General features: G+C 34.3%; 5 protein-coding genes and 6 pseudogenes across 6 annotated transcripts; 3 read left to right on the plus strand and 8 right to left on the minus strand.

The window, feature by feature from the left end:
• Positions 1-2,627: 2,627 nt before the first annotated feature.
• Positions 2,628-3,705, minus strand: LOC111283204 (auxin-responsive protein SAUR22 pseudogene; annotated as a pseudogene). The gene has a single exon (XR_016342372.1). The product of XR_016342372.1 is annotated as an auxin-responsive protein SAUR22 pseudogene (transcript).
• Positions 3,706-4,578: 873 nt separating this feature from the next.
• LOC111283200 (auxin-responsive protein SAUR21 pseudogene) lies at positions 4,579-5,700 on the minus strand (annotated as a pseudogene).
• Positions 5,701-6,359: 659 nt separating this feature from the next.
• On the minus strand, positions 6,360-7,117 carry LOC111283207 (auxin-induced protein 15A-like). The gene has a single exon (XM_022871658.2). The coding sequence runs from the start codon at positions 7,026-7,028 to the stop codon at positions 6,789-6,791; it is 240 nt and encodes a 79-aa protein (XP_022727393.2). The 5' UTR covers positions 7,029-7,117; the 3' UTR covers positions 6,360-6,788.
• Positions 7,118-8,023: 906 nt separating this feature from the next.
• On the plus strand, positions 8,024-8,395 carry LOC149518932 (auxin-responsive protein SAUR21-like; annotated as a pseudogene).
• A 105-nt stretch (positions 8,396-8,500) lies between these two features.
• LOC111283203 (auxin-responsive protein SAUR23 pseudogene) lies at positions 8,501-9,563 on the minus strand (annotated as a pseudogene).
• Positions 9,564-10,552: 989 nt separating this feature from the next.
• Positions 10,553-11,055, minus strand: LOC111283208 (auxin-induced protein 15A-like). The gene has a single exon (XM_089761261.1). It carries the CDS (start codon positions 10,941-10,943, stop codon positions 10,704-10,706), a length of 240 nt encoding a protein of 79 aa, XP_089617387.1. The 5' UTR covers positions 10,944-11,055; the 3' UTR covers positions 10,553-10,703.
• Positions 11,056-11,170: 115 nt separating this feature from the next.
• Positions 11,171-12,257, plus strand: LOC111283201 (uncharacterized). The gene is made up of 4 exons (XM_089760416.1): positions 11,171-11,259; positions 11,381-11,491; positions 11,599-11,651; positions 11,854-12,257. The coding sequence occupies exons 1-4, from the start codon at positions 11,171-11,173 to the stop codon at positions 12,249-12,251; spliced, it is 651 nt and encodes a 216-aa protein (XP_089616542.1). The 3' UTR covers positions 12,252-12,257.
• Positions 12,258-12,555: 298 nt separating this feature from the next.
• Positions 12,556-13,300, minus strand: LOC111283202 (auxin-responsive protein SAUR23 pseudogene; annotated as a pseudogene).
• Positions 13,301-14,812: 1,512 nt separating this feature from the next.
• LOC149518933 (auxin-induced protein 15A-like) lies at positions 14,813-16,131 on the minus strand. The gene has a single exon (XM_089761262.1). It carries the CDS (start codon positions 15,333-15,335, stop codon positions 15,108-15,110), a length of 228 nt encoding a protein of 75 aa, XP_089617388.1. The 5' UTR covers positions 15,336-16,131; the 3' UTR covers positions 14,813-15,107.
• LOC111283210 (auxin-induced protein 15A-like) lies at positions 16,131-16,514 on the plus strand (annotated as a pseudogene).
• A 223-nt stretch (positions 16,515-16,737) lies between these two features.
• LOC111283199 (auxin-responsive protein SAUR21-like) lies at positions 16,738-17,636 on the minus strand. The gene has a single exon (XM_022871649.2). It carries the CDS (start codon positions 17,621-17,623, stop codon positions 17,306-17,308), a length of 318 nt encoding a protein of 105 aa, XP_022727384.2. The 5' UTR covers positions 17,624-17,636; the 3' UTR covers positions 16,738-17,305.
• Positions 17,637-25,982: the final 8,346 nt, after the last annotated feature.

The following is a 25,982-nucleotide window of genomic DNA, read 5'->3' on the forward strand; positions in this document are numbered from 1 at the left end:
CAAGGACTTGGTGGGAGCTAAAACCCATTTGCTTTTCTATTCCGTGTTGGCCCTCTTATTGACAACATCAACTCTTTTCATATTATCTACAATTTTTTTATTATAATATTGTAATGAACCAATCATTATAAAAAATGTTAAAATATGATTAATTAATTGCATTATAATAATTACAGTTGATATGCTATCATAGATCCTCCCTTCCGTCTCTCTCTCTCTCTCTCTATCAAGTGATTTATCTAGCTCTAACGTTGTGATTTTCAACTTTTTTCTTCTTTCTCCGTCTTTGCAGTTTAGGCTGTTGATAGCAATAGCAATTTTCATTTTCATTGCGATGCAGATCGGTACTTTTGGCCCCTTGTATATATTTCATGTAATCAAAATGGCCGTAAAGGCAAAAAACTCGCTAATAGTTTTAGCAAGTAGTTTTGTTAGACCAGTTATATTGAAAAAGTTTCCCGGATTATAGAAAAAAAAGCTTGTCTGATTTATATTCTTTCTTATCCAACTTCTTGACCTAGTAACTCCCCCGATCCCATCGCCCGTCCTCTATACAAAAAAAAAAAAAAATCTAAGCTGTATCATCTCCCTGTCTCTCTCCACCTGAAATCACGGACCAATCATGGCTATACCGGAGAGTACAGCAGTTTTGTTTGTTTTGATTGTTTTGGCTTATGATTCTGTGGTCTGAGAGGCAGAAAAAAAAAAAAAAATCTTCACAGCATTATCCAAAATTTTTGCAGAAACCCATGTGTTTTTTACTGCTAGTTTTGCAGGTTGTGACTATAATTCATTGGCCTTTTACATGGTCAGTGCTCAGTTCAGTTAATAGATAGGACCACCCTTGTATCTTTATCCTATATTGTTTAATATAATTGAGTAATCAATTCCATCACCAACACCGTACTGTGTATTTTTCCCTTATGCTGTGACGGTCTCACCATGTTTCTAATGACAATGAATTACTGAACTGAGCACTGGTATATATAATCGAATCGAAAAGAATGAGAAAAATATTCCCCTCTGATAATTTTTTAATTGAATTGTCAGTGACCTCTCAAGTTGCCGTTGATCATCTGGCCGGGCAGATGTTGAGTCTTAATCAAATTGGTTACTGCTTCTAAAACTTCAAAAAAATGAGTAAGATGATCTCGACAATGCGAAGAATGCATTGTGAATATAAAATGAACAAGAAAAAAAAAATTATGGTTATTTTGGTTATTATTTGATTATCCATTTCAGCAGTGTTGGCTGCTGGAAAGTGCGTTCCAAGGGTAGATGGGTTTGCATGTGATCCTGATGAAATCTCAAGGCTCCACCATCAAGTAGGAAAATATTTATAGTTCGGAGACATACTTGCTACACTTCAAATGTGCACCACTGATATCATCCTAGCCTTGTTCCATTTCAAGCAAGTTATATCTCCATGCTCTAAGGCTCAGAAAGTGATCCAAAAAGGCTAGATTTAATGTCTGATACGGTAATGTCCTCCATTTCATCTGTCTTCTCTTTTTGATTTTCTCAGGCTTGACCCCTAAAAATGTTCATGACAAAACAGATCATAATAAACCCCGCAATGGCACAAACACAAACATAAGTACATTGGTTTAAAGCACTTAATGGAATTCCACTAATATGCAACATAAATCCATAGGAATAAGTAAAAATCCCTTTTCTATGATCACAAAATCTGAATCCCAGTTTCTTTTGAAAAGGACCCAAAAGATTAGATTTTTTTTTCCCAAGCAAAAAACTACTATAATATCAATCAATTGGCATGCAATGTTCCAGGCATAAACTTGTAAGACAAAACCCTGTGAAGTGCACGTGAAGTACGCCCTCCTAGTAGCTCTAGAGTCTAGTCTCAACTAGACTTAAAACGAACCACCAACCTGGAAATTGAGGAGGTTATCAAATTGTTGCAGACACACAAAGAACAAAAGATTGGCAGCCAACTCAAATTTGAAGTATCGGTTCCACAAACTTTCTCTTCATCACTAGTTGTCATTGTGGTTACATTGAGCAATCAGCATAGTAAGGGCACGACCTCATTATGTGATCAGCGGTGTATAAAACCTTGTAAGTAGATTTGGTAATTCGTGTACAATGTACCTCCGATATTTTTAAGGGCACTTACTAAAAATTTATTCATTATATGATTATATCAAACCAACCTAACCTTTGTGTTTCCAATAAATTGAGAATTAAACCAGAAGAGGTTAAAAAAAAATTCAAACCGAAGCTCGAACATGGTTGCGGCTTCTGCCTTCTTATTCAAACATAGTCTTGAAAGATGATTTAAGAAAAGATCAATTATGAAATAAGATAAAGAAGAGCACCTAGACAACCATATCTTGAACATCAAGCCTTGTATGATTTTTAGCTTTATGAAGACTTGACAGTACAGAAAATAGGGCCATGATGGCCGACATGTTATATCTTAATAAAGTGTTAGACTTTAATTTTAGTGATCAGATTCAAATCTTAATAACTTTAAATATAAAAAAAAATAAAAATATATGCACGATGATCCTAAAAAAAGGTTATTAAAAGTGTACCAATGTCTGCATCGTGATGAGTTAATTAACTCGTGCGAGTGCTTGTAACACTGAAACAGAGGTGACAAAAATAGGGAAAAGGAACAAAGACTTAATTTTGATATTTGCAATTGAACAAAACAAGGATTTTTTTTCCCCTTGTTCTCTTTTCATAAAAATACAAAATTACAAGTTTGATTCTTTGATTTGGTTCGTGGCTGATAAGAATAGATTGTGTCCAGTTGTTTTCACCATCTCTGGCTCTTGTCGTTCATGAGGCTTTCCCAGGCGTAATTGATTAATCCGGAATCTTCAAATGCTTCAACCACAGGAACTTGGACAGGTTAGGTCGCCTTTTAAGTCATGCCGTGGTATTTGAAAAACGAATGACCTGTTACTGAATGTTCCACTAATGAAAATAGCTCGCAATCGTGATTCTAGGCAGAAGGCGATGACAGGTGAGTCATACATCACCCATTATATAGGCAATCTTCAATGGCTTGACTTGCCTATTCTTACCCGTTCAACTGGAAAGTGACATTAATGAAAGTCTCTTCTCTGCATGGAATTGTCAAACCAACCATAGGGTGATCAAAGCGAAACTCTTCTTCAGCTTTACTCAACAAAGCTTGAAATGAAGGTTGGTTCAAGAAAGTTACTGGAACCACAAATCTTTTCTTTTGGGTCTCCTCAACATAAACTGCGAGGAAGCCTTTTGGTACTAGATCTCCTTCTGTTGAAGCTGCTTTACTTAGAGCAAAAACAGAACGGCGCAGAATTTGCTTTGCAATAAAACGAGTAGCCATTGCTTGTGATGACAAATATAAGAGTTTCAAGTATGTAAAAGATTTAAAGAGAATTGCTAGATAGAGAAAACTTTTGACCTGAGTGTGATGAGCCTGGGACAGAAATGAGTGGATATATATAGATTGAATGGTTACAGGAAAGGAAATGCTATGATTCTTGAAGTGAAACTGAAAGGCCGAGATTCATTTCCTGGGGTTGCTTGTTTGGGTAATAATTCATGATAGCCTCCGCCTTTCACATGGCCTTGTTTACCAACAAACTAACAAAGATGAGAACCTTAAAGATGACAAATGGACAGTTGGATGCTCGATGGCCATGTATAATGCAAGCCCACCTGTCGTCTTGATCAGAAACATGATAAAGAAATATGTTTAGGGAGATTGCAATTGTAGAGAGAATAAGACGCTCTTGCTATTCTATTGCCTAAATTGGTGTTATTTTCTTTAGGATCTGTAGAATTCAAATTTAAGTTTTTACAACATGAATTGGGTGTAATTACACTTTCTAATATAGTTTCTAATGTTTATTCTTAATGGAATCAATATTTTTAACAGAATAATTATAGTCAAATCAATCATTTTTCGTCCAAAACATGCTTTGAAAATATTTGGAGTTTGATCTCGGTACCGGATAAAAAAATTTTGCTCAGCAAAAAGCAAAACAAGGATAGGGTTCAATTAAGAGGCTTGGGTCAAAAAGAAGGTAACGGGCCTAATGGCATATGATATGAAGCCAAATTACCCAAGCCCATCTTTCTCAAATGTTACTGTTTTTCAGGTTTTGTAAGTTGTATTGTATCCCAGTAAATAGAGAATTAAATACTGACTAATAACAATAGCATATGTGATATTTGTTTTCCTGATTTTCTTCCTTTCAAGTTTCAAGGTTTTCTAGTTTCTCTGCACTTATTTTACGGGAAAAGTCAGGGTTACTTTTCCGATGAAGCGAGTAGGATTCCAGGCTTGGATTGGAGCCAGATTGGTGTTTTCAGGTATGCTGTGAATACTTACCCTAATGCTGCACGTTATTGAAGAATAGTTTTTCTGATAGCGGGTTGATCTTGTCAATGACTCAAGAAATTGATGGTCGCTGCTATTCTTTATTCCAATGATTAACAATATTTCAATATTCGTTTCATCGTGCCAATTTTTGAAAGATTGGAAAGTGTAACACTTACTCCTGAAAAGGAGCAATCTCAAGTTATCAACTTAACAATATTTTTGATAAGAATAAATGAAAGGAAAATTTGGGAATAGAACCACTTAAATTTGTATTAAAATAAGTTCTCAGTAGAGTATACATTTGGTCATCTCTTTCTGCCAAAATAACAGAAGGATGTACATGAATGGAAAAAATTGTATCAGCTGATTATTTTTTAGCAGTAGACAACTAATTGTAACGCAAGCGTGAAGTGAGATCAATGAAGACCTCTTCTCTACAAGGAATTGTGAGACCGCCCATAGGATGATTGAATCCGAATTCTTCCTCAGCTATACTTAACAACTTCTGAAATGAAGGCTGATTCAAGAATGAAATTGGAACTACAAATCGCTTCTTTTGGCTCTCCCCAACATAGACTGCAAAGTATCCTTTGGGAACATCTATTAAGGTGGAGGCGGCTTGATTTGCAAACAGTTTCGACTGATGAAGAATCTGCTTGGCATGCATAATTCTAGGCACTCGGATAGCCATTGCCGGTCGTAATTTGGAGAAGGGTTTAAAGAAGAACGGTAATATTTGCTAGTAGAGGAGGATGTGAGAATGCCTTAGCTGTGGTGTGGATAACGCCCTTGTATATATAGATGGAAGAATGAATATAGGACACTAATGATTTGCAGATTGAGTGGCCAAGACGCATTCTGGTGGGGTTTGGTTAGAAGACATAAGAAGCTCAATATCACATGGCTGTGTCTTCCAACAGATCATCAAGAAATAGGTGGCTATTGTGACTGTACATCTGTTAGATTTATGCATTCTTGCCCAGCCATTCTAAAAGAATAACCAACATTTAATGGATCCACTTGAAATCAAGGAGATATAAGATAGGAAAACTTTCTTTTCTTGATGTTGGTGACATGCTTACTAGGTATATCTGTGCATCTGTGATATCAATCCATTTGTGTTCGACCTAATGGGCCTCTTCATATGATATTGTCTGCATAAATTGGTTTTCTACACCTGACTTCATTGTCCTTTGCTCGGATCAATAAACCATCTAGTTGGACTAGTTTAGTTTGTTTGTCCTCTTGAAGGTTAAAGCAATCTGGTTGGACTTTTCCTCGGCGGATATACAACTATACAAGAAGCTTAAAGCAGACGTAAACGCAAGAATATATCAGAATTTATAACATGTCCCAACGCAAAATCACAGGCATGTGTTCCTTTGGTGGAATAACTTGTTAGACAAACACTTCTGAAGAGCGCCTGAAGTGTGTCCTAAAGGCTACAAATAGTCCTCATCAAATTATAACCTGGAAGAGAAAAACAATCTTAAGCCTGACAACTCACGAAATTTCTGGTATATGTCGCCAACTATATAACCTTACAGAGGAAACCTGTTTCAACCCACATTTCTGGCGCTATATTTGTTGAGTTATCTTTATATATTGACCATTAATTATTATAGCCTCATTCTCACCTTTTTTTTTTAAAAAATCTTAACTCTTTGGCTAAAAAAGATGTCAGGTCAAAAGGAAATTAATTCTATTCTAGTAAGGACATGAGAGCATCAAGATCAAGTCACTTTGTCTAAATAGTTATTTTATCTAAAAATGGATATCATCAATCCTGAAGATTGTAGGAATGTAGGATTGAATGGCAAAATATTCCTGATGATTGTCGCCTTACATTCCAGTCGCTGAGCTGAAACTGAATCCTATAATTACTGACATCAATATACTAGATACAGCCATTGGTAGGAAAAAGAAAGAGGTAAAGGAAAACTAAAGAAAAAATATACTCAACTTTGGAGATGACAAAATAGAAAAAATTACAATAAGTTGGATTATGTCAATAGTCTGCTATTTGATGTTGTTTTCAGCCATTTGTCTATTACTTAGTTACAGAAACATGAGTGGAGTGAAAGAATTTGAAAATTTTTCTTGTACATGACTATTGTTGATTAAGCAGTAATAACAATAGAATCAAAACATATTATCATATGTACAGTTAAATATTAAAGACCAAACAGAAGAAGGGGACCATAGGAAATTCTAAAAAGAAATGAAAATTTCGATAGGATGATGCGTTTCATACTGTAATTTTTTCGAATTGATTGAAAAGTTTGATAGAAGTTACAGGAACCACCATCTCTAATTTTCCACTTAGGGAGACCTTATATCTACTCCCCAAGGCAAAAAAGGATGGCAAAAAAGTGTTTACACGGTATTAGTGATGTTTACAAAATTGTATAGGCTGATCTGTGTTAATTCTCTCACAACACAATCAATTCAAGCGAGAGGTAATATCAAGAAAGATTTCTTCAACACAAGGAAATCTGAGACCGCCTGTATGATGACTATATCCGAATTCTTCTTCTGATAAGCCTAGCAAATCTTGAAATAAAGGCTGGTTCAAGAATGACACTGATATCACGAACCTCTTTTGGTTTTCTCCAACATAAACTGCAAAGTAGCCCCAGGGAACTTTCTTTGCACTGACAATACGAGGCAAGCGAATAGCCATTTTTTGATGGATATGTTCCTTTGGAAGGGAAGTACAGGAAGATTTAAAAAAATTAGTAAAGTGAAGGTAAACGACTTTAGTACTTGCGAATGTGAAGATAAGTGTTGCCAATGAAGTTATGCTTACTTGTATATATAGATGAAAGCTGTACAAGGAAAATCATGTTCCTGTATTAAGAGGGGGATGTGAAATGAGTGGTGAAGGGGCAATTACTGTGGTCTGATCAGTAATGAAAGAGACATGGGTCATGAAGGGAATCACATGGCGTTGTCTTCCAATTCATTATCAAGAATTCCATGGCAATGGCTGGAAAGCAAAGTTTGCCTACCCATTCCGGCAAGACAAACCGACCAAGGACCCACTCAAAATATGGAAGACTTGAATCCGTCAATAGGTTGTTCACAGCATAAGAGTAGTGTTGCTTCGCCATTTGCGTTAGAGGCAAGCTTGAGACATATAATGTCATACAATACAATGACAGGAAGCATAATAACATGGGCTATCTCGACCTTCTATGCTGACTTACTACAATATGGAGCAGAAAAGAGGTAAGAGTTTATTTTTGTTTTGGGCTCTTTTTGTTTTTTGGGCATCCAAAAAATTGTTCTTTCCTTTTCTGTGGATGTTGAGACACATTAAAAATTGGGGAGCTGAGACAAGTTTTTCAAGGTCAAAATGGTATTGGGTTATCAGAGGAAAATAAATCCAACTTTTAGAGATCTACAACATACAAATTCTTGGAAATAACACTTTTTTTTGTTAATTCTTGTGGTATCAAAATATTAAACTTGAAATTGTCATCTAATTTAATTGATAAAAGTTTATGGTTATATAAAGAATTTGCAATTATAAATCATATTTTTATCCAATGAATGATTAATTATTGATTTTTTTTTTCTAAAAAACTCCCAACAAGATAGATAACAACTACAAGAATTTGCAATTACCGTTCTCTAAACCCCTCGTCTTCTACATACTCCAAATTTCTTATAGCAATGGCTATCTGAGTGCCTAGAATTATGCATGCCAAGCAGATTCTTCTCAGTCGAGACTGTTTGCAAATCAAACCGCCTCTACCTCAACAGATGTTCCCAAAGGATACTTTGCAGTCAATGTTGGGGAAAGCCAAAAGAAGCGATTTGTAGTTCCAATTTCATTAAATCAGCCTTCATGTCGGAAGTTGTTAAGTAGAGCTGAGGAAGAATTTGGATTCAACCATCCAATGAGTGGTCTTAAAATTCCATGTTGTGAGGAGCACTTCATCCGTCTAACTACATTATTAAACTGTTCATAGTTGCTTGCAGCACAAAAAATAGGGTGCAGAAACATTAATTTCTTTCTTCTCTTGCCTACATTGAGACAACATGATTAACAGTATTTGAAAAATGTAACACTAAATCCTGAAAAGGAGCAATATCAAGTTACCAACTGAACAATGTTTTTGATAAGAATAAATGAAAGGAAAATTCGACAATAAACCACTGTAATTTGTATTAAAATAAGTTCTCAGTAAAGTATACATTTGGTCATCGCTTTCTGCCAAAAGAACAGAAGGATATACATGAATGGAAAAAAAATTGTATCAGCTGATTATTTTTTAGCAGTAGACAACTAATGCAAGCGTGAAGTGAGATCAATGAAGACCTCTTCTCTGCAAGGAATTGTGAGACCACCCAAAGGATGACTGAATCCGAATTCTTCCTCAGCTATACTTAACAACCTCTGAAATGAAGGCTGATTCAAGAATGAAATTGGAACTACAAATCGCTTCTTTTGACTCTCCCCAACATAGACTGCAAAGTATCCTTTAGGAACAACTGTTGAGGTGAGGGCGGCTTGATTTGCAAACAGTTTCGACTGACGAAGAAGCTGCTTGGCATGCATAATTCTAGGCATTCGGATAGCCATTGCTGGTCGTAATTTGAAGTATGTAGAAGATCAGAGAAGAGCTTAAAGAACGGTAAGATTTGCTAGTAGAGGAGGATGTGAGAATGCCTTGGCTGTGGTGTGGATAATGCACTTGTATATATAGATGGAAAAATGAATATAGGAAACTAATGATTTGCAGATTCAGTGGTCAAGATGCGTTCTGGTGGGGTTTGGCTAGAAGACATAAGAAGCTCAATATCACATGGATGTGTCTTCCAACAGATCATCAAGAAATAGTTGGCTATTGAGACTGTACATCTGTTAGAATTATGCATTGTTTCCCAGCCATTCTAAAAGAATAACCAACAATCAATGGACCTATTTGAAATCAAGGAGATATAAGATAGGAAAAGTTCTTTTAGCTGATGTTGGTGACATGCTTGGTCGATATATCCTTGAATCTGTGATATCAATCCATTTGTGGTCGACCTAAAGGGCCTCTTCATATGATTTTGTCTGCATAAATTGGTTTTCTACACCTGACTTCATTGTCCTTTGCTCGGATCAATAAACCATCTAGTTGGACTAGTTTAGTTTGTTTGTCCTCTTGAAGGTTAAAGCAATCTGGCTGGACTTTTCCTTGGCGGATATACAACTATACAAGAAGCTTAAACAGTAACAAGCAGCCGTAAATGCAAGAATATATCAGAATTTATATCATGTCCCAACGCAAAATCACAGGCATGTGTGCCTTCGGTGGATTAACTTGCAAGACAAACACTTCTGAAGAGCGCCTGAAGTGTGTCCTACAGGCTACAACTTGTCCTCAACAAATTGTGCCTTGGAAGAGAAAAACAATCTTGAGCCTGACAACTCACGAAATTTGTGGTATATATCGCTAACTATATAACGTTACGGATGAATCCTGTTTTAACCACTTTTCTGGTGCTATATTTGTTGAGTTATCTTTATTTGTTGACCATTAATTGTTAAAGCCTCATTCTCACCTTTTTTTTAATCTTAACTCTTTGGCTAAAAAAGATGTCAGGTCAAAAGGAAATTAATTCTAATCTATTAAGGACATGAGAGGATCAAGATCAAGTCACTCTGTCTAAATAGTTATTTGAACTAAAAATGGATATCATCAATCCTGAAGATTGTAGGAATGTAGGATTGAATGGCAAAATATTCCTGATGATTGCGGCCTTACATTCCTGTCGCTGACCTGAAACTGAATCCTATAATTACTGACATCAATTTACTAGATACAGCCATTGGTAGGAAAAAGAGACAGGTAAATAGGAGAAAACTAAAGAAAAAATATACTCAACTTTGGAGATGAAAAAATGGAAAAATTTACAAGTTGGATTATGTCGATCGTCTGCTATTTGATATTGTTTTCAGCCATTTGTCTGTTACTTAGTTACATAAACATGAGTGGAGTGAAAGAATTTGAAAATTTTTCTTGTGCATGACTATTGTTGATTGAGAAGTAATAACAATAGAATCAAAACATATTATCATATGTACAGTTAAATATTAAAGACCAAACAAGAAGGGGACCATAGGAAATTCTAAAAAGAAATGAAAATTTCAATGGGATGATGCGTTTCATGCTGTAATTTTTTCAAATTGATTGAAAAGTTTGATAGAAGTTACAGGAACCACCATATCTAATTTTCCATTTAGGGAGACTTTATATCTGCTCCCCAAGGCAAAAAAGGATGGGAAAAAAGTGTTTACATGGTATTAGTGATGTTTGCAAACTTGTATAGGCTGATCTGTGTTAATTCTCTCACAACACAATCAATTCAAGCGAGAGGTAACATCAAGAAAGATTTCTTCAACACAAGGAATTCTGAGACCGCCTGTATGATGACTATATCCGAATTCTTCTTCTGATAAGCCTAGCAAATCTTGAAATAAAGGCTGGTTCAAGAACGACACTGGTATCACGAACCTCTTTCGGTTTTCTCCAACAGAAACTGCGAAGTAGCCCCAGGGAACTTTCTTTGCAATGACAATACGAGGCAGGCGAATGGCCATTTTTTGATGGATATGTTCCTTTGGAAGGGAAATACAGGAAGATTCAAAAAACTAGTAAAGTGAAGGTAAACGACTTTGGTACTTGAGAATGTGAAGATAAGTGTTGCCAATTAAGTTATATTACTTTTATATATAGATGAAAGCTGTACAAGGAAAATCATGTTCCTGTATTAAGAGGGGGATTTGGAATGAGTGGTGAAGGTGCAATTGCTGGGGTCTAATCAGTAATGAAAGAGACATGGGTCATGAGGGGAATCACAAGGTGTTGTCTTCCAATTCATTATCAAGAATTCCATGGCAATGGCTGGAAAGCAAAGTTTGCCTACCCACTCCGGCAAGACAAACCGACCAAGGACCCACTCAAAATATGGAAGACTTAAAGCCGTAAATAGGTTGTTCACAGCATAAGAGTAGTATTACTTCACCATTTGCGTTAGAGGCAAGCTTGAGACATATAATCTGTCATACAATACAATGACAGGAAGCATAATAACAGGGGTTATCTTGACCTTCTATGCTGATTTACTACAATATGGAGCAGAAAAGAGGTAAGAGTTTATTTTTGTTTTGGGCCCTTTTTTTTTTTTTTGGGGACCCAAAAAATTATTCTTTTCTTTTCTGTGAGCATTGAGACACATTAAAAATTGGGGAGCAGAGACAAGTTTTTCAAGGTCAAAATGGTATTCGGTTGTCAGAGGAAAACAAATTGTAAGGGCCAGCTTTCGGAGATCTACAACATACAAATTCTTGGAAATGACACTTTTTTTTGTTAATTCTTGTGGTATCAAAATATTAAACTCGAAATTGTCATCTAATTTAATTGATAAAAGTTTATGGTTATATAAAGAATTTGCAATTATAAATTATATTTTTATCCGGTGAATGATTAATTATTGAATAATTTTTTTTCTAAAAAACTCCCAACAAGATATACAAACCACTACAAGCATTTGCAATTACCGTTCTCTAAACCCATCGTCTTCTACATACTCCAAATTACTAATAGCAACGGCTATCTATGTGCCTAGAATTATGCATGCCAAGCAGATTCTTCGTCAGTCGAAACTGTTTGCAAATCAAACCTCCTCCACCTCAACAGATGTTTCCAAAGGATACTCTGCAGTCCATGTTGGGGAAAGCCAAAAAAAGCGATTTGTAGTTCCAATTTCATTAAATCTGCCTTCATTTCAGAAGTTGTTAAGTATAGCTGAGGAAGAACTCGGATTCAACCATCCGATGAGTGGTCTTAAAATTCCACGCAGTGACGAGTACTTCATCTGTTTAACTGCATTATTAAACTGTTCATAGTTGCTTGCAGCACAAAAAATAGGATGCAGAAACGTTAATTTCTTTCTTCTCTTGCCTACATTGAGATAACATGATTAACAGTATTTGAACAACGTAACACTAAATCCGGAAAAGGAGCAATATCAAGTTACCAAATGAACAATGTTTTTGAGAAGAATAAATGAAAGGAAAATTTGAGAATAAACCACTGTAATTTGTATTAAAATAAGTTCTCAGTAAAGTATACATTTGGTCATCGCTTTCCGCCAAAAGAACAGAAGGATGTACATGAATGGAAAAAAAATTGTATCAGCTGATTATTGTTTAGCAGTAGACAACTAATGCAAGCGTGAAGTGAGATCAATGAAGACCTCTTCTCTGCAAGGATTTGTGAGACCACCCAAAGGATGACTGAATCCGAATTCTTCCTCAGCTATACTTAACAACTTCTGAAATAAAGGCTGATTCAAGAATGAAATTGGAAGTACAAATCGCTTCTTTTGACTCTCCCCAACATAGACTGCAAAGTATCCTTTGGGAACGTTTGTTGAGGTGAAGGCAGCTTGATTAGCAAACAGTTTCGACTGACGAAGAATCTGCTTGGCATGCATAATTCTAGGCACTCGGATAGCCATTGCTGGTCGTAATTTGAAGTATGTAGAAGATCAGAGAAGAGTTTAATGAACAATAAGATTTGCTAGTAGAGGAGGATGTGAGAATGCCTTGGCTGTGGTGTGGATAATGCACTTGTATATATAGATGGAAAAATGAATATAGGAAACTAATGATTTGCAGATTGAGTGGTCAAGATGCATTCTGGTGGGGTTTTGTTAGAAGACATAAGAAGCTCAATATCACAGGGCTGTGTCTTCCAACAGATCATCAAGAAATAGTTGGCTATTGAGACTGTACATCTGCTAGAATTATGCTTTGTTTCCCAGCCATTCTAAAAGAATAACCAACAATTAATGGACCCATTTGGAATCAAGGAGATATAAGATAGGAAAAGTTCCTTTTCTTGATGTTGGTGACATGCTTGGTTGATATATCCTTGAATCTGTGATATCAATCCATTTGTGGTCGACGTAACGGGCCTCTTCATATGATGTTGTTTGCATAAATTGGTTATCTACACCTGACTTCATTGTCCTTTGCTCAGATCAATAAACCATCTAGTTGGACTAGTTTTGTTTGTTTGTCCTCTTGAAGATTAAAGCAATCTGGCTGGACTTTTTCCTCCGCGGATATACAACTATACAAGAAGCTTAAACAGTAACAAGCAGCCGTAAATGCAAGAATATATCAGAATTTATAACATGTCCCAACACAAAATCACAGGCATGTGTTCCTTCGGTGGATTAACTTGCAAGACAAACACTTCTGAAGAGCGCCTGAAGTGTGTCCTACAGGCTACAACTTGTCCTCATCAAATTGTGCGGTGGAAGAGAAAAACAATCTTGCGCCTGACAACTCACGAAATTTGCGGTATATGTCGCTAACTATATAACCTTACGGAGGAATCCTGTTTTAACCCACATTTCTAGTACTGTATTTGTTGAGTTATCTGTAGATATTGACCATTAATTATTAAAGCCTCATTCTCACCTTTTTTTTAATCTTAACTCTTTGGCTAAAAAAGATGTTAGGTCACAAGGAAATTAATTCTAATCTATTAAGGACATGAGGGCATCAAGATCAAGTCACTCTGTCTAATTTATGGTTATTTGATCTAAAAATGGATATCATCAATCCAGAAGATTGTAGGAATGTAGGAATGAATGGCAAAATATTCCTGATGATTGTTTCCTTGCATCCCTGTTGCTGACCTGAAACTGAATCCTATAATTGCTGACATCAATGTACTAGATACAGCCATTGGTAGGAAAAAGAGAGCTAAAGAGGAGAAAACTAAAGAAGAAAAATACTCAAATTTGGAGATGAAAAAAAAAAAAAACAATAAGTTGGATTATAACTGTAGAAACTTGCACCCCAACCTGAGGTATTATTCGCTTTGACCTAAAGATCTCACGATTTTGTCTCACAAAAAGAGTCTCACAAGTTTGAGATTAAATTTCTATATATATATATATATCATTCTTTATTCACACATCCTCCTGATGTGGGATTGGGGGCGTTACAATCTCCTCACCTTTAATGCTTGACGTTCCTGTCAAGCCGAGTCCATCCATAGGACCAATATCACACCAGACCACCGTGTAACACTTAGTGACTCTCACGATTGCGGACTGGTGACCGCTCTGATATCATTTATAGAGACCTGCACCCAACCTGCGAGGTATTGTCCACTTTGACCCAAAGGTCTCACGGTTTTGTCCCACAAAAAACGCCTCACAAGTTTGGGATTAAGTCTCTACATATATATCATTCTTTATTCACACATCTTCTTGATGTGAGATTGGGGGCGTTACATTATCAATAGTTTGCTATTTGATGTTGTATATTCAGTCATTTGTCTATTACTTAGTTACATAAACATGAGTGGAGTAAAAGAATTAGAAAATTTTTCTTGTCCATGACTATTGTTGATTAAGCAGTAAAAACAATAGAATCAAAACATATTATCATATGTACGGTTAAATATTGAAGACCAAACAAGAAGAAGGGGACCATAGGAAATTCTAAGAAAAAAAATGAAAATTTCGATAGGATAATGCGTTTCATACTGTAATTTTTTCCAATTGATTGAAAAGTTTGATAGAAGTTACAGGAACCACCATCTCTGATTTTCCGCTTACGAAGACTTTATATCTGCTCCCCAAGGCAAAAAAGGATGGGAAAAAAGTGTTTACAATGTATAGTGATGTTTGCTTTACAAAATTGTATAGGCTGATTTGTGTTAATTCTCTCACAACACAATCAATTCAAGCGAGAGGTAACATCAAGAAAGATTTCTTCAACACGACCGCCTGTAGGATGACAATATCCCAATTCTTCTTCTGATAAGCCTAGAAAATCTTGAAATAAAGGCTGGTTCAAGAATGACACTGGTATCACGAACCTCTTTTGGTTTTCTCCAACAGAAACTGCAAAGTAGCTCCTGGGAACTTTCTTAGCACTGACCATACGAGGCAGGCGAATCGCCATTTTTTTGATGGATATGTTCCTGGAAGGGAAGTACAGGAAGATTTCAAAAAACTTGCAAAGTGAAGGTAAAGAACTTTAGTACTTGAGAAATAAGTGTTGCCAATGAAGTTATTCTTACTTGTATATACAGATGAAAGCTGTAGAAGGAAAATCATGTTCCTGTGTTAAAAGGGGGATGTGGAATGAGTGGTGAAGGGACCATTGCTTGGGTCTGATCAGTAATGATAGAGACATTGGTCATGAGGGGAATCACATGGCGTTGTCTTCCAATTCATTATCAAGAATTCCATGGCAATGGCTGGAAAGCAAAGTTTGCCTACTCCTTCCGGCGAAGATAAACCGACTAAGGACCCACTCAAAATATGGAAGATTTGGATCCGTAAATGGGTTGTTCATGGTATAAGACTAGTACTACTTCGCCATTTGTGTTAGAGGCAAGCTTGAGACTTATAATTTGTCATACAGTACATTGACAGGAAACATAATAACATGGGCTATCTTAACCTTACTGTGCTGATTTACTAAAATATGGAACAGAAAAGAGGTGAGAGTTTATTTTTGTTTTGGGCTTTTTTTCCTGTGAATGTTGAGACACATTAAAAATTGGGGAGCTGAGACAAGTTTTTCAAGGTCAAAATGGTATTGGGTTATCAGAGGAAAACAAATTGTAAGGGCCACCCGTCAGAGATCTACAACATACACTAATTCTTAGAAATAACACTTCTTTTTTTGTTAATTCTTGTAGTATCAAAATATTAAACTCAAAATTGTCATCTAATTTAATTGAAAAAATCCGTTTGTGGTTATATCAAGAATTTGCAATTACCGTTCTTCTTTAAACTCTTCTTTGATCTTTACATACTCCAACTTACTAATAGTGTGGCTATTCGGATGCCTAGAATTATGCATGCCAAGCAGATTCTTTGTCAGACGAAACTGTTTGAAAATCAAGCCGCCTCCACCTCAACAGATGTTCCCAAAGGATACTTGGCAGTCTATTTTGGGGAAAGCCAAAAGAAGCGATTTGTATTTCCAATTTCATTAAATCAGCCTTCATTTCAGAAGTTGTTAAGTATAGCTGAGGAAGAATTCGGATTCAACTATCCAATGAGTGGTCTCACAATTCCATGCAGTGAATAGTACTTCATCAGTCTAACTACATTATTAAACTGTTCATAGTTGCTTGCAGCACCAAAAATAGGATGCAGAAACATTAATTTCTTCCTTCTCTTGCCTACATTGAGACAACATGATTTGAGATAGTAAAAGCAGAAAAAAAAAAGAAAAAGGAGCACTCTCTTTAAATTTTATTCTGTAAGTCTGGTTAATTCAATTAATCCCATGTAAACATTCTTTAATTGGTAAAAAAGAACAAAAATTGCTTGGCAATAAGATCATTATTCTTTGCTCACAAGAAAACCTGATGTTCTAAGCAAGTTTGATTAATGATCAATCCTTTTATTATATTTTATGACAATTTCTAGGTATTAGCTACTACAAAAACAAAAAATATGCCTAAATTGCAGGCTAAATTCAGATCAAAATACTAAGTAAATTTCGTGAAATCGGGCAACTTAAAAATTAAAAAAAAAAGGCCTAAATTGAATGTCAAATTCAGATAAAAAAAACTGCCCTGAAACCGTCTTTGGCCAACTACCTAGGTTGATTTATAAATCCTACCTCATCCATTCTCTGCAATCTTCATCCTTCGTCATAACAGAGTGTTACAAGAAAAATAAATCTTCAATACAAATGAAGTTGAAGATAAGAACTCTCAGAATTATTTGCTCTAGCATAAAATACAATATTAACATATTTTTTTTATACCTTTAAAGAAACCCAAACAGGAAGCAAAAATTTTGGACCCTTCAAACTCATTTACAAATTTCAGTACTATAGCTACAATTATGGAAGATCAAACTACCCAAAACCAAATCAAGATCACCAGAGCTTTAATTATTGGCATTGACTCACGCATGATTTATTCGAGAAGTGAGATTGATGAATTCATCTTCAGCGCATGGAACCATGAGACCGCCCACTGGACAATCAAAACCGAACTCTTCCTCAGCCTGGCTCAACAAGGCTTGGAATAAAGGATGCTTCAAGTAGGATATTGGAACCACAAATCTCTTGTTCTTCTCTTCATCTCCTACATAAACAGCGAAATGGCCTTTCGGGACGTTTGCTACACCCGATGTTTGGTAAAAGCATTGGTGCTTAGAATGTGACCATCTTCGGATAATTTGCTTTGCATGAAGCATCATCTCAGGCAATCGAATTCCCATTCTCTAGCTTTTCTTCAGCTCAAGTAAGGCAGTTTTTTACTTTCTGGTCTTGGCGTTTGGTTATATATAGGAGAGACAAATATCAAATGAGGAGCTCAGAAAATTGATGCATTGATAATTTTGAATGCATGAAAATATCAACATGTACTTTGTCTTTGCTCTTGGAATTTGTATAATATTACAACTTGGGCCTAAAAGGGACCCCCAAAACTATTTATACGAAGCTCGCCCACTGGTTTTCACATCCATAAAAGCATTTCTCTGGGCTTTTGTTGCATGTTCCTTATGTCAGTAACTCAATTAAGTGGTTAGTTTTCTCTAGATCCGGGAGTTCATGGTTTTTCTCTCTTTCTTGTAATGATATTGATAGCTTGGAAATTTGATAATTAATTTCCTTGATTTGAACTTGGCCTCTTCTTGTTCTATGAGCTGCTGCCCATACCTGTTGCATGCATGCTTGAGCAGCCTTTTCCCTCTCTTTTTAATGTTTATCCAATTCTTTAATAGAAAGATAGAGCCAATGCGTGTAACGGTGAATTGGTGCCCGATATATGGCGGATGGTTAAGTCGGTCAATCAGTGTATGCATGTGCTTATGAATTGTATATTATCCCTGACCCTCAAAAATGGTAATTGCCCACAGCATGATATCCAGTGCAAAATAAAAATTATATTATTTATCAATTAATTAAAAATTAAGATTCAAATATGAGATAAAACTAAAGAACCAAGACATGCTTAAACAATATTCTAATATCAGTTTTTATTATAATTATTAATTATTATCAGATTGATTCATAAATTTCCCAATTTTAATCATAATTTCATAAGCGAATTCATTTATCTTGGCATACGTACACTAGCTATAGCTATAGCACCGTGTGGCAGGAATCAAAGATCAATTTCTTACTAGTTGCTAAGCATTACCTCTCTAGTCCAATGTTCTTGGCATGCCTTACGGGAACATGCCTATCCGCTGCCAGCTAATCAAGGATGCTAGCTTGGACTGAAAGTGAGTTTCAAATTTCAATACATTTATGAGCCAAAACAGGTGTCCGTTTATAATTAGGATGATGTAAAAGTTGTCGACCGCAGCATGGGATATGATAGGCATCTTACCTAGGCTCTTAATTGGAGATACTAGCAAGAACACATGAACTGTTTGGTTTTTACACAAAAAATCCATCAGTTGAGCATGTTACTCTGGATTTTCCAATGTACGGCCCTTTGGTTTGCCAAACATAATGGTTAACCTACTTTAGGAGTGAGCTTCTTTGGACTAGATCAGGTAAGTGGATTTATTGTTAGGAATAATAATTTAAATCTCATAAAAAATTTATTTTGGATTGAACAGATATTATTTGATGGATAAAAAAATTTTCAAAAAAAAAATTTTTAAAGAAAAAAATTTTTAATAGGTAAGTTTAACTTGCAAAAAAAAAATTTTTAAAAGGAAAGAGATTCTTAATAGGTAAATTTGTATCCTTATAAATATGTAAAGTCTCTACAAAGTTAGCTATGAAAAAAAAAATGTAAGAAAATTGTAAGATTTTATGGGATAGACACCTCATAGGAATATTGGAGATTTTCATCTTATGGGTGTGTATGTTTGTGAGTAGACTAGAGGAGATTGAGAGGGTCACATAAGTATGATGAATGGGTACATATGGATATGTGTTTATTTGTGTTGAAAGGGTACATATGGGTATGTATTTATTTGGGTTGAGAATACTTTATAAGATGAGGAGATTAAGAGTGTTTTATGAGTATTGATTATGTAATTTACGTAAAAAAAAAGAGACTATTTCAAGTATTTTTATAAGTGGAGGGACTCTTTAATAAAGACTAAAAAATGCACATGACTTATTAATAAATAACTCAAATTTCAGTATAAGGTTAACTTATTCAGTTTTCAGTCAACGACTAACCTAAAGAAAAATACAAACTTATTTTCCCTCTGTTTCTTATACAGAAAAGATAAATTGAAAGATTCTAAGTGAAGGGAAAGAACAAATCTACAAGGAGAATTATCAATCAGAGGTGAGTAAATAATCTCTTTCAATTTTAAAGTATTGATTGTTAAGTCTTAAGGTGTAATTTGTAATCGAGAAACCCTAAAATTTTAGGGTTTCCATTATCCCTCTTTGGGTAGATGATTTAGGTTTTAATTAGGGTCTAATTAAGTATTTAGAAAGTTGGTAATGTGATTTTATTGTTGAAACAAAAATTTGATGGGAATAGAAAGGAAAATTTTGTTTCGTATGAATTTTGATATGAACCTTATGTTTACAGTGATGGATTAAGGTTATATTTTGTATTAAAGGATTAAATACTGCTATGATTATTATATACCATTAGAAAAGCATGTTGAATCTACTTTCTAATGAAACAAATAGGAGTTGAATTCGAGTTTTCTATGAAGAGTACCTAATTTTTACCTAAGGATGTGCAGGCTGCCTAGTAGCAGCAGTAGAGAGGAATTGCGAAATTCCTTTTAATTTTTAGACAAGGATTTATAGGTTAAGCCATACATGTTTGAAAAGCTTATTGAGTCTACTTTCCAACGAAATAAGCGAAATTAAATTTGGAGTTTTCTATAAATAAATATGTAATTTTTATAAGAAGGTATACAGGCTGTCTGACAGCAACATATGACGTGAATTTCAAAAATTGTTATGATTAATCACAAGGAATCATGAGATGAGCCATATATGATTAGAAAGCTTATCGAGTCTAGTTTCTAACGCATTAAAAAGATTTTAATTCTGAATTAGATATCTTGAGATATGATCATTTTAGTAAAAGTAGTGTAGGCTGCTAGAATTAATTACTCGAGTTATTTCTTATTTAACTTAATTATTTCGGTATAAGTGGTCTCAAATGGGTTGATTAATAACTGTTATATTGAAATTATCTTGAATAGGCCATTAATTACTGAGTGAGAAAAACTGCGTGGTGAAATCGAAATGAGCTAAGTAGAATGTCATACACTTTACTTATTTTCGAATCTATGTATATATGTATGTTTTTAAATGAATAAATATTTTATTTCATTATTTTTTATGTATGAAAATAGGATCAAGCATATAATTATTTTTTGTTTCTCTATATAAATGATGGATAATGCTTATGAATGAAATGAAAAAATGATTTATGTTTAAAGAATGATTTTGTGATGGCTATGTTTTTACATCCCTGGAAAGTGAGATCATCGATACCAGAACTAGTTCTACGACCCTGACTAACGGGTTACAGTAGTTAGCAAAAACATGATCATACGGCCTTGCTAACAGGTTATAGTAGTTAGTGTAAGGCCCTAGCTAGCGGGTTATAATAGTTAGCAATGATCATGAGGATGAAATTGTCGATACGGCCAATGTCAAGGGTTATAGCAATGACCGTAGCTAATGATAAATGAATGATGATGATGGTTTGTGATGAATGATTTTTATAAATTGATCCAAGATTTGGTGACATATTTTAATTCTGATTTTTTATCTATGAATGCTTAATAGAATGCTAATTTTTTAATTATTTTTGACATTATGAGTTGATAAATATTTTAAGAACGATCTATATAATACGTATGAAACTAATGTTTGATCCGATAAGGTGTGTGAGCCTTTACTTACTGAACTGTGATTTGCTCGTTCTCTATTTTCTTTTCTTTTATAAATGTTATGAATGATAAGTATGATTAGCTTGAGAAAAGCTAGAAGAATCGAGCATTGGAGAACTACTTAAAAATTAAGATTTTATGAAGTATTGTTTCTTTTAATTGTAATACTCAACTTTGAACTTTTGGAGACTTGTTATTTAGTTATTTTTGTTTAATGAGAACCTTATTATATTTAAGAGTTATTCAATGGTTATGGATTAGGCTTCGTATTACTTTGAGGTTTTACTTTAAAGTAATATGGTCGTGTTATGTCTTGATCTCAGGGCGTGAAGATTATTGAGAAGTTGATGATTTAATTTGTTTGTTTGTAATTCTCTACAACCAATAGATCTTGGTTCTCATTTGTAGATTGAACCATATTAAATTATTATCTTTTATGTGTTTGATTTTGATCTCACTAGTGTGATTGGATTAGGGCTTTTTGACTCAGCAAATGGTATCAAAGCTATGGTGATCCCCAATAAGTGGTATTATCTCTAACAAGTGGTATCAGAACATGGTTCGAGGCATGAAAAGAGGCAAGCTCAGAGAAGCTTAATTCAAGAGAAAAGTTTGAGTTCATGTTTTGATAATTAAAGATTGATTTTCATAAAGAGTAAAAACACACAAGAGAAGATGATTGTGAGACTTTCATTATAAGTGAAGCCAAGCATGTCTAGTATAAAGACAGATAATTTGATGAAATTTGAGTTAAGATGGAGATTGTTAAAAATAATGACTCAAATCTCATAAGAGATTTGTTTGAGATTGGACAGATATTACTTGTTGAATAAGAAGACTTGCAAAAGAATAATTCTAAAAGAAAATGAATTCTGAATAGGTAAGTTTGACAGAAGAATTCTAAAAGAAAGAGATTCTTAATAGGTAAATTTGTATCCTTATAAATAGGTGAAGCCTCTATAGGGTTAGATATGAAAAAAAATATATAAGAAAGTTATAGGATTTTATGGGATAGACATCCATAGGAGTATTGGAGATTTACATCTTATGGGTGTGTATGTTTATGAGTGGACTAGAGGAGATTGAGAGGGTCCACATAAGTATGATGAATGGGTACATATGGGTATTATTTATTTGTGTTGAAAGGGTGCACATGGGTATGAGTTTATTTGGGTTAAGAATACTCTATAGGATTAAAAAAAATTAAGAGTGTCTTATGAGTATTGATTATTAAAAAGTTGATGATTTAATTTGTTTATTTGTAATTCTCTACAACTAATGAATTTCGTTTCTCATTCGTGGATGTAGGGCTATTAGATCAAATCACATTAAATTGTTATCTTTTATGTGTTTGATTAATTATTTGATTTTACTTCTACTAGTATGATTAAATTAAGGCTTTTTAACCTAACAAGTGGTATCAAAGCTATGGTGATTCCTAACATCTACTACATGCAAGTGAGAGCAATTGGTAGATGAATTAATATATAAGTAACAAACAAATAATGAGCTAAAGAACGGATGATGCAAAGTGAGCAAAGCCATGTGATTCTTTGATGCAGTGGGTCCTCTCTCAGTTGTCAATCGACTGACAACATAAAACCATTTGGTCTTTGTTGAATTCACCTTGAAACCTTAAGGACTACTGAGCCATTTTTTTCTATAAAGAACCGGATTCAATCTGTAAGGTATTATTTCTTTTTGAATCTGAATGTTTCATTATTTTGTCTCACAAAAGACACTTTACTTGTTTTAGGTTTAGATCTTACATATATATCATATTATATCAACACATTTTTCTTATGTGGGATTGGAGGCGTCACAATTTCTCTACCTTTAAAGCTTCTTATCCCTGTTAAGCTAAGTCTACATATATATCATATCATATCCACACATTTTTTCAATGTGGGATTGGAAGCATTACAATCCATGTCAAGTCAAGTTCAACCATAAAACAAAAATCACACTAGACATTAGGATTTTAAAGGTGGCTGCCCATCGTATAGCACTTAGTGACTCCTACGATGTAGCACTTAATTCTCGTCGATTGGTGATCACTTTGATACTATTTACGAAGACCCATACGTAACCTATCAAGTATTATCTATTTTGATCCGAAAGTCACATGGTTTAATCTTACAAAAGGTGCCTTATAGGTTTAGCTTTAGATTTCTATATATATATCATACCATATCCACACATTTTTTCAATGTGAGATTGGAGATGTTACAATCTATCCACTTGTAAAGCTTGACATCCTTGCTTGTTAAGTCAAGTCCAACGACATGACCAAGATTACACTAAGATTTTAGAAGTTTTTTCCCACTATGTAGCACTTAGTGACTCCTATAGTCCTATCATGTAGCACTTAGTTTTCATCAACTAGTGATTGCTCTGATACTATTTGTGGAGACCCACACCCAACTTGTAAAGTATTATCCTTTTTGACCCAAAAGTCTTAAGATTTTATCTTACAAAAGGTAGCTCACAGATTTTTAGGTTTAGATCTCTAAATATATATATCATATCATATCGACACATTCTTCCAATTTGGGATTGGGAGAGTCACAATTTTTTTACCTTTAAAGCTTGACGTCTTTGTCAAGCTGAATCTAACCATAAGACCAAGATTACACTAGCTGTTAGGATTTTAAAGGTGGCTTTTCACGATATAGCACTTAGTGACTCTCATAATCCTGTTGAAAATAATGACTTAAATCCCATAAAAATTTATTTATGATTGATTAGATATTACTTGATGGATAAAAAGACTTACATAAAAAGAATTTTAAAAGCTAAGGGATCTTAATAGGTAAGTTTGACTTGCAGAAAAAAATTTTAAAAGAAAAAATTTTTTAATAAATAAATTTGTATACTTATAACTAGGTGAAATCTCTATAAGGTTAGAAATGAAAAAAATATGAAAGAGAGTAATAGGATTTTATGGGATAGACATCCCATAAAATTACTAGAGATTTACATCTTATTGGTTTATATGTTTAGATATTTATGAGTGGATTAGAGGAAACTGAAAGAATCTACATAGGTATAGTGCATGTGAATGGACTAGAGGAGATTGAAAAGGTCTACATAGGTATGGTGTATATATGCATAAGGATATGTATTTGTTTGGGTTAAGAATACTCAATAAGATTAAAAGAAATTGAAAGAGTCTTATGAGCATTGATTGTTGAGTGAGGTTGATATGATTTGTATGTTTGTAATTCTTTACAACTAATGAATTTTTTTCTCATCCATAAACATATGTCGATTGAACCGAACTATGTTAAATTACTGTCTCTTGATTGATTGATTGATTATTTGATTTTACTTTTGCTGATATAATTAAATTGAGGCCTTTTGACTTAACAATGGTATCAGAGTTGTGGTAATCCCTAACAAGTAATATCAGAGTTGTAGTAATATCCAACAAGTGGTATTAAAGCATAGTTCAAGACGTGGGAAGAGGCAAGCCCAAAAGAACTTGATTCAAGAGAAGAGTTCGAGTTCATATTTTGAGAATTAAGAATCAGTTTACGTGAAATGTGAAGATATACAAGAGAATATGATTATGATATTTTTATTATAGGTAGAGCCAAGCATGTCTAGCATGAAAATGATGATTTAATGAAATTTGAGTCAAGATGAAGATTGCTAGGAATATTGACTCAAATCCCATAAGAGTTTTGTTTGGAATTGGTTAGATATTGCTTGATGGACAAAAAAATTTACAGAAAAAAAATTTTAAAAGGAAAGAGATTCTTAATAGGTAAGTTTGTATACTTATAAATAGGTGAAATCTCTATAGGGTTAGGTACAAGAAAAAAATATAAGAAAGTTGTAGGATTTTATGGGATAGACACCCCATAAGAGCACTAAAAATTTACATCTTATGGGTATATATGTTTGAATATTTATGAGTAAATTAAAGGAGACTGAGAGGGTTCACATAGGTATAATGCATGTGATTGGACTAGAGAAGATTGAAAGAGTCCACATAGATATGGTGCATGGGTACACAAAGGTATGTGTTTGTTTGAGTTGAGAATACTCAATAGGATTAGAAGAGATCAAAGGGTCTTATGAGTATTGATTATTAGTAAAGTTGATATGATTTGATTGTTTAAAATTTTTTACAACTAATTAATCTTTTTTCTCACACGTGGACGTAGGTCGATTGGATTAAATCATGTTAAATTACTGTTACTTGATTAATTGATTGATTATTTGATTTCACTTCCACTGATGTGATTGGATTAAAGATTTTTGGCCTAACAGGTCCCATGATGTAGCACTTAGTGACTCCTAAAATATAACACTTAATTCTTGCCGACTAGTGACTGCTTTGATATCATTTGTGGAGACTTGTACCCAACATATGAGGTATTATCCACTTTGACTCAAAAGTTTCATAATTTTACTTCATAAAAAGCATCTCACATATTTAGATTTAAACATTTACTTAGGCACATCATAGGTTGGTTTCTGTAATTTCATAACTAATGAAACTACTAGTAACGAAACAAGCTAATGATAGATGAATGAATAGAAACCCCACATTAAAGAAACAAGTTATCAAATCATTTTCATCTTAGTGAACAGCTACAAAGAAGGCTCTAGCTCCTAGTAGACAAAAAGGCATTAGTTGTGAAAGTACATCATGAGAGCAAAGACGTTTGGGATAGTTCCTCAGAATTTCTTGATATGGGATTGGTATAAATTCTCTCCGGATTCTAAAGGT

This window comes from Durio zibethinus, chromosome 5 (genome assembly GCF_047325235.1).
Source record: "Durio zibethinus cultivar Kanyao isolate XHJ-2024 chromosome 5, ASM4732523v1, whole genome shotgun sequence".
NCBI lineage: Eukaryota > Viridiplantae > Streptophyta > Magnoliopsida > Malvales > Malvaceae > Durio > Durio zibethinus.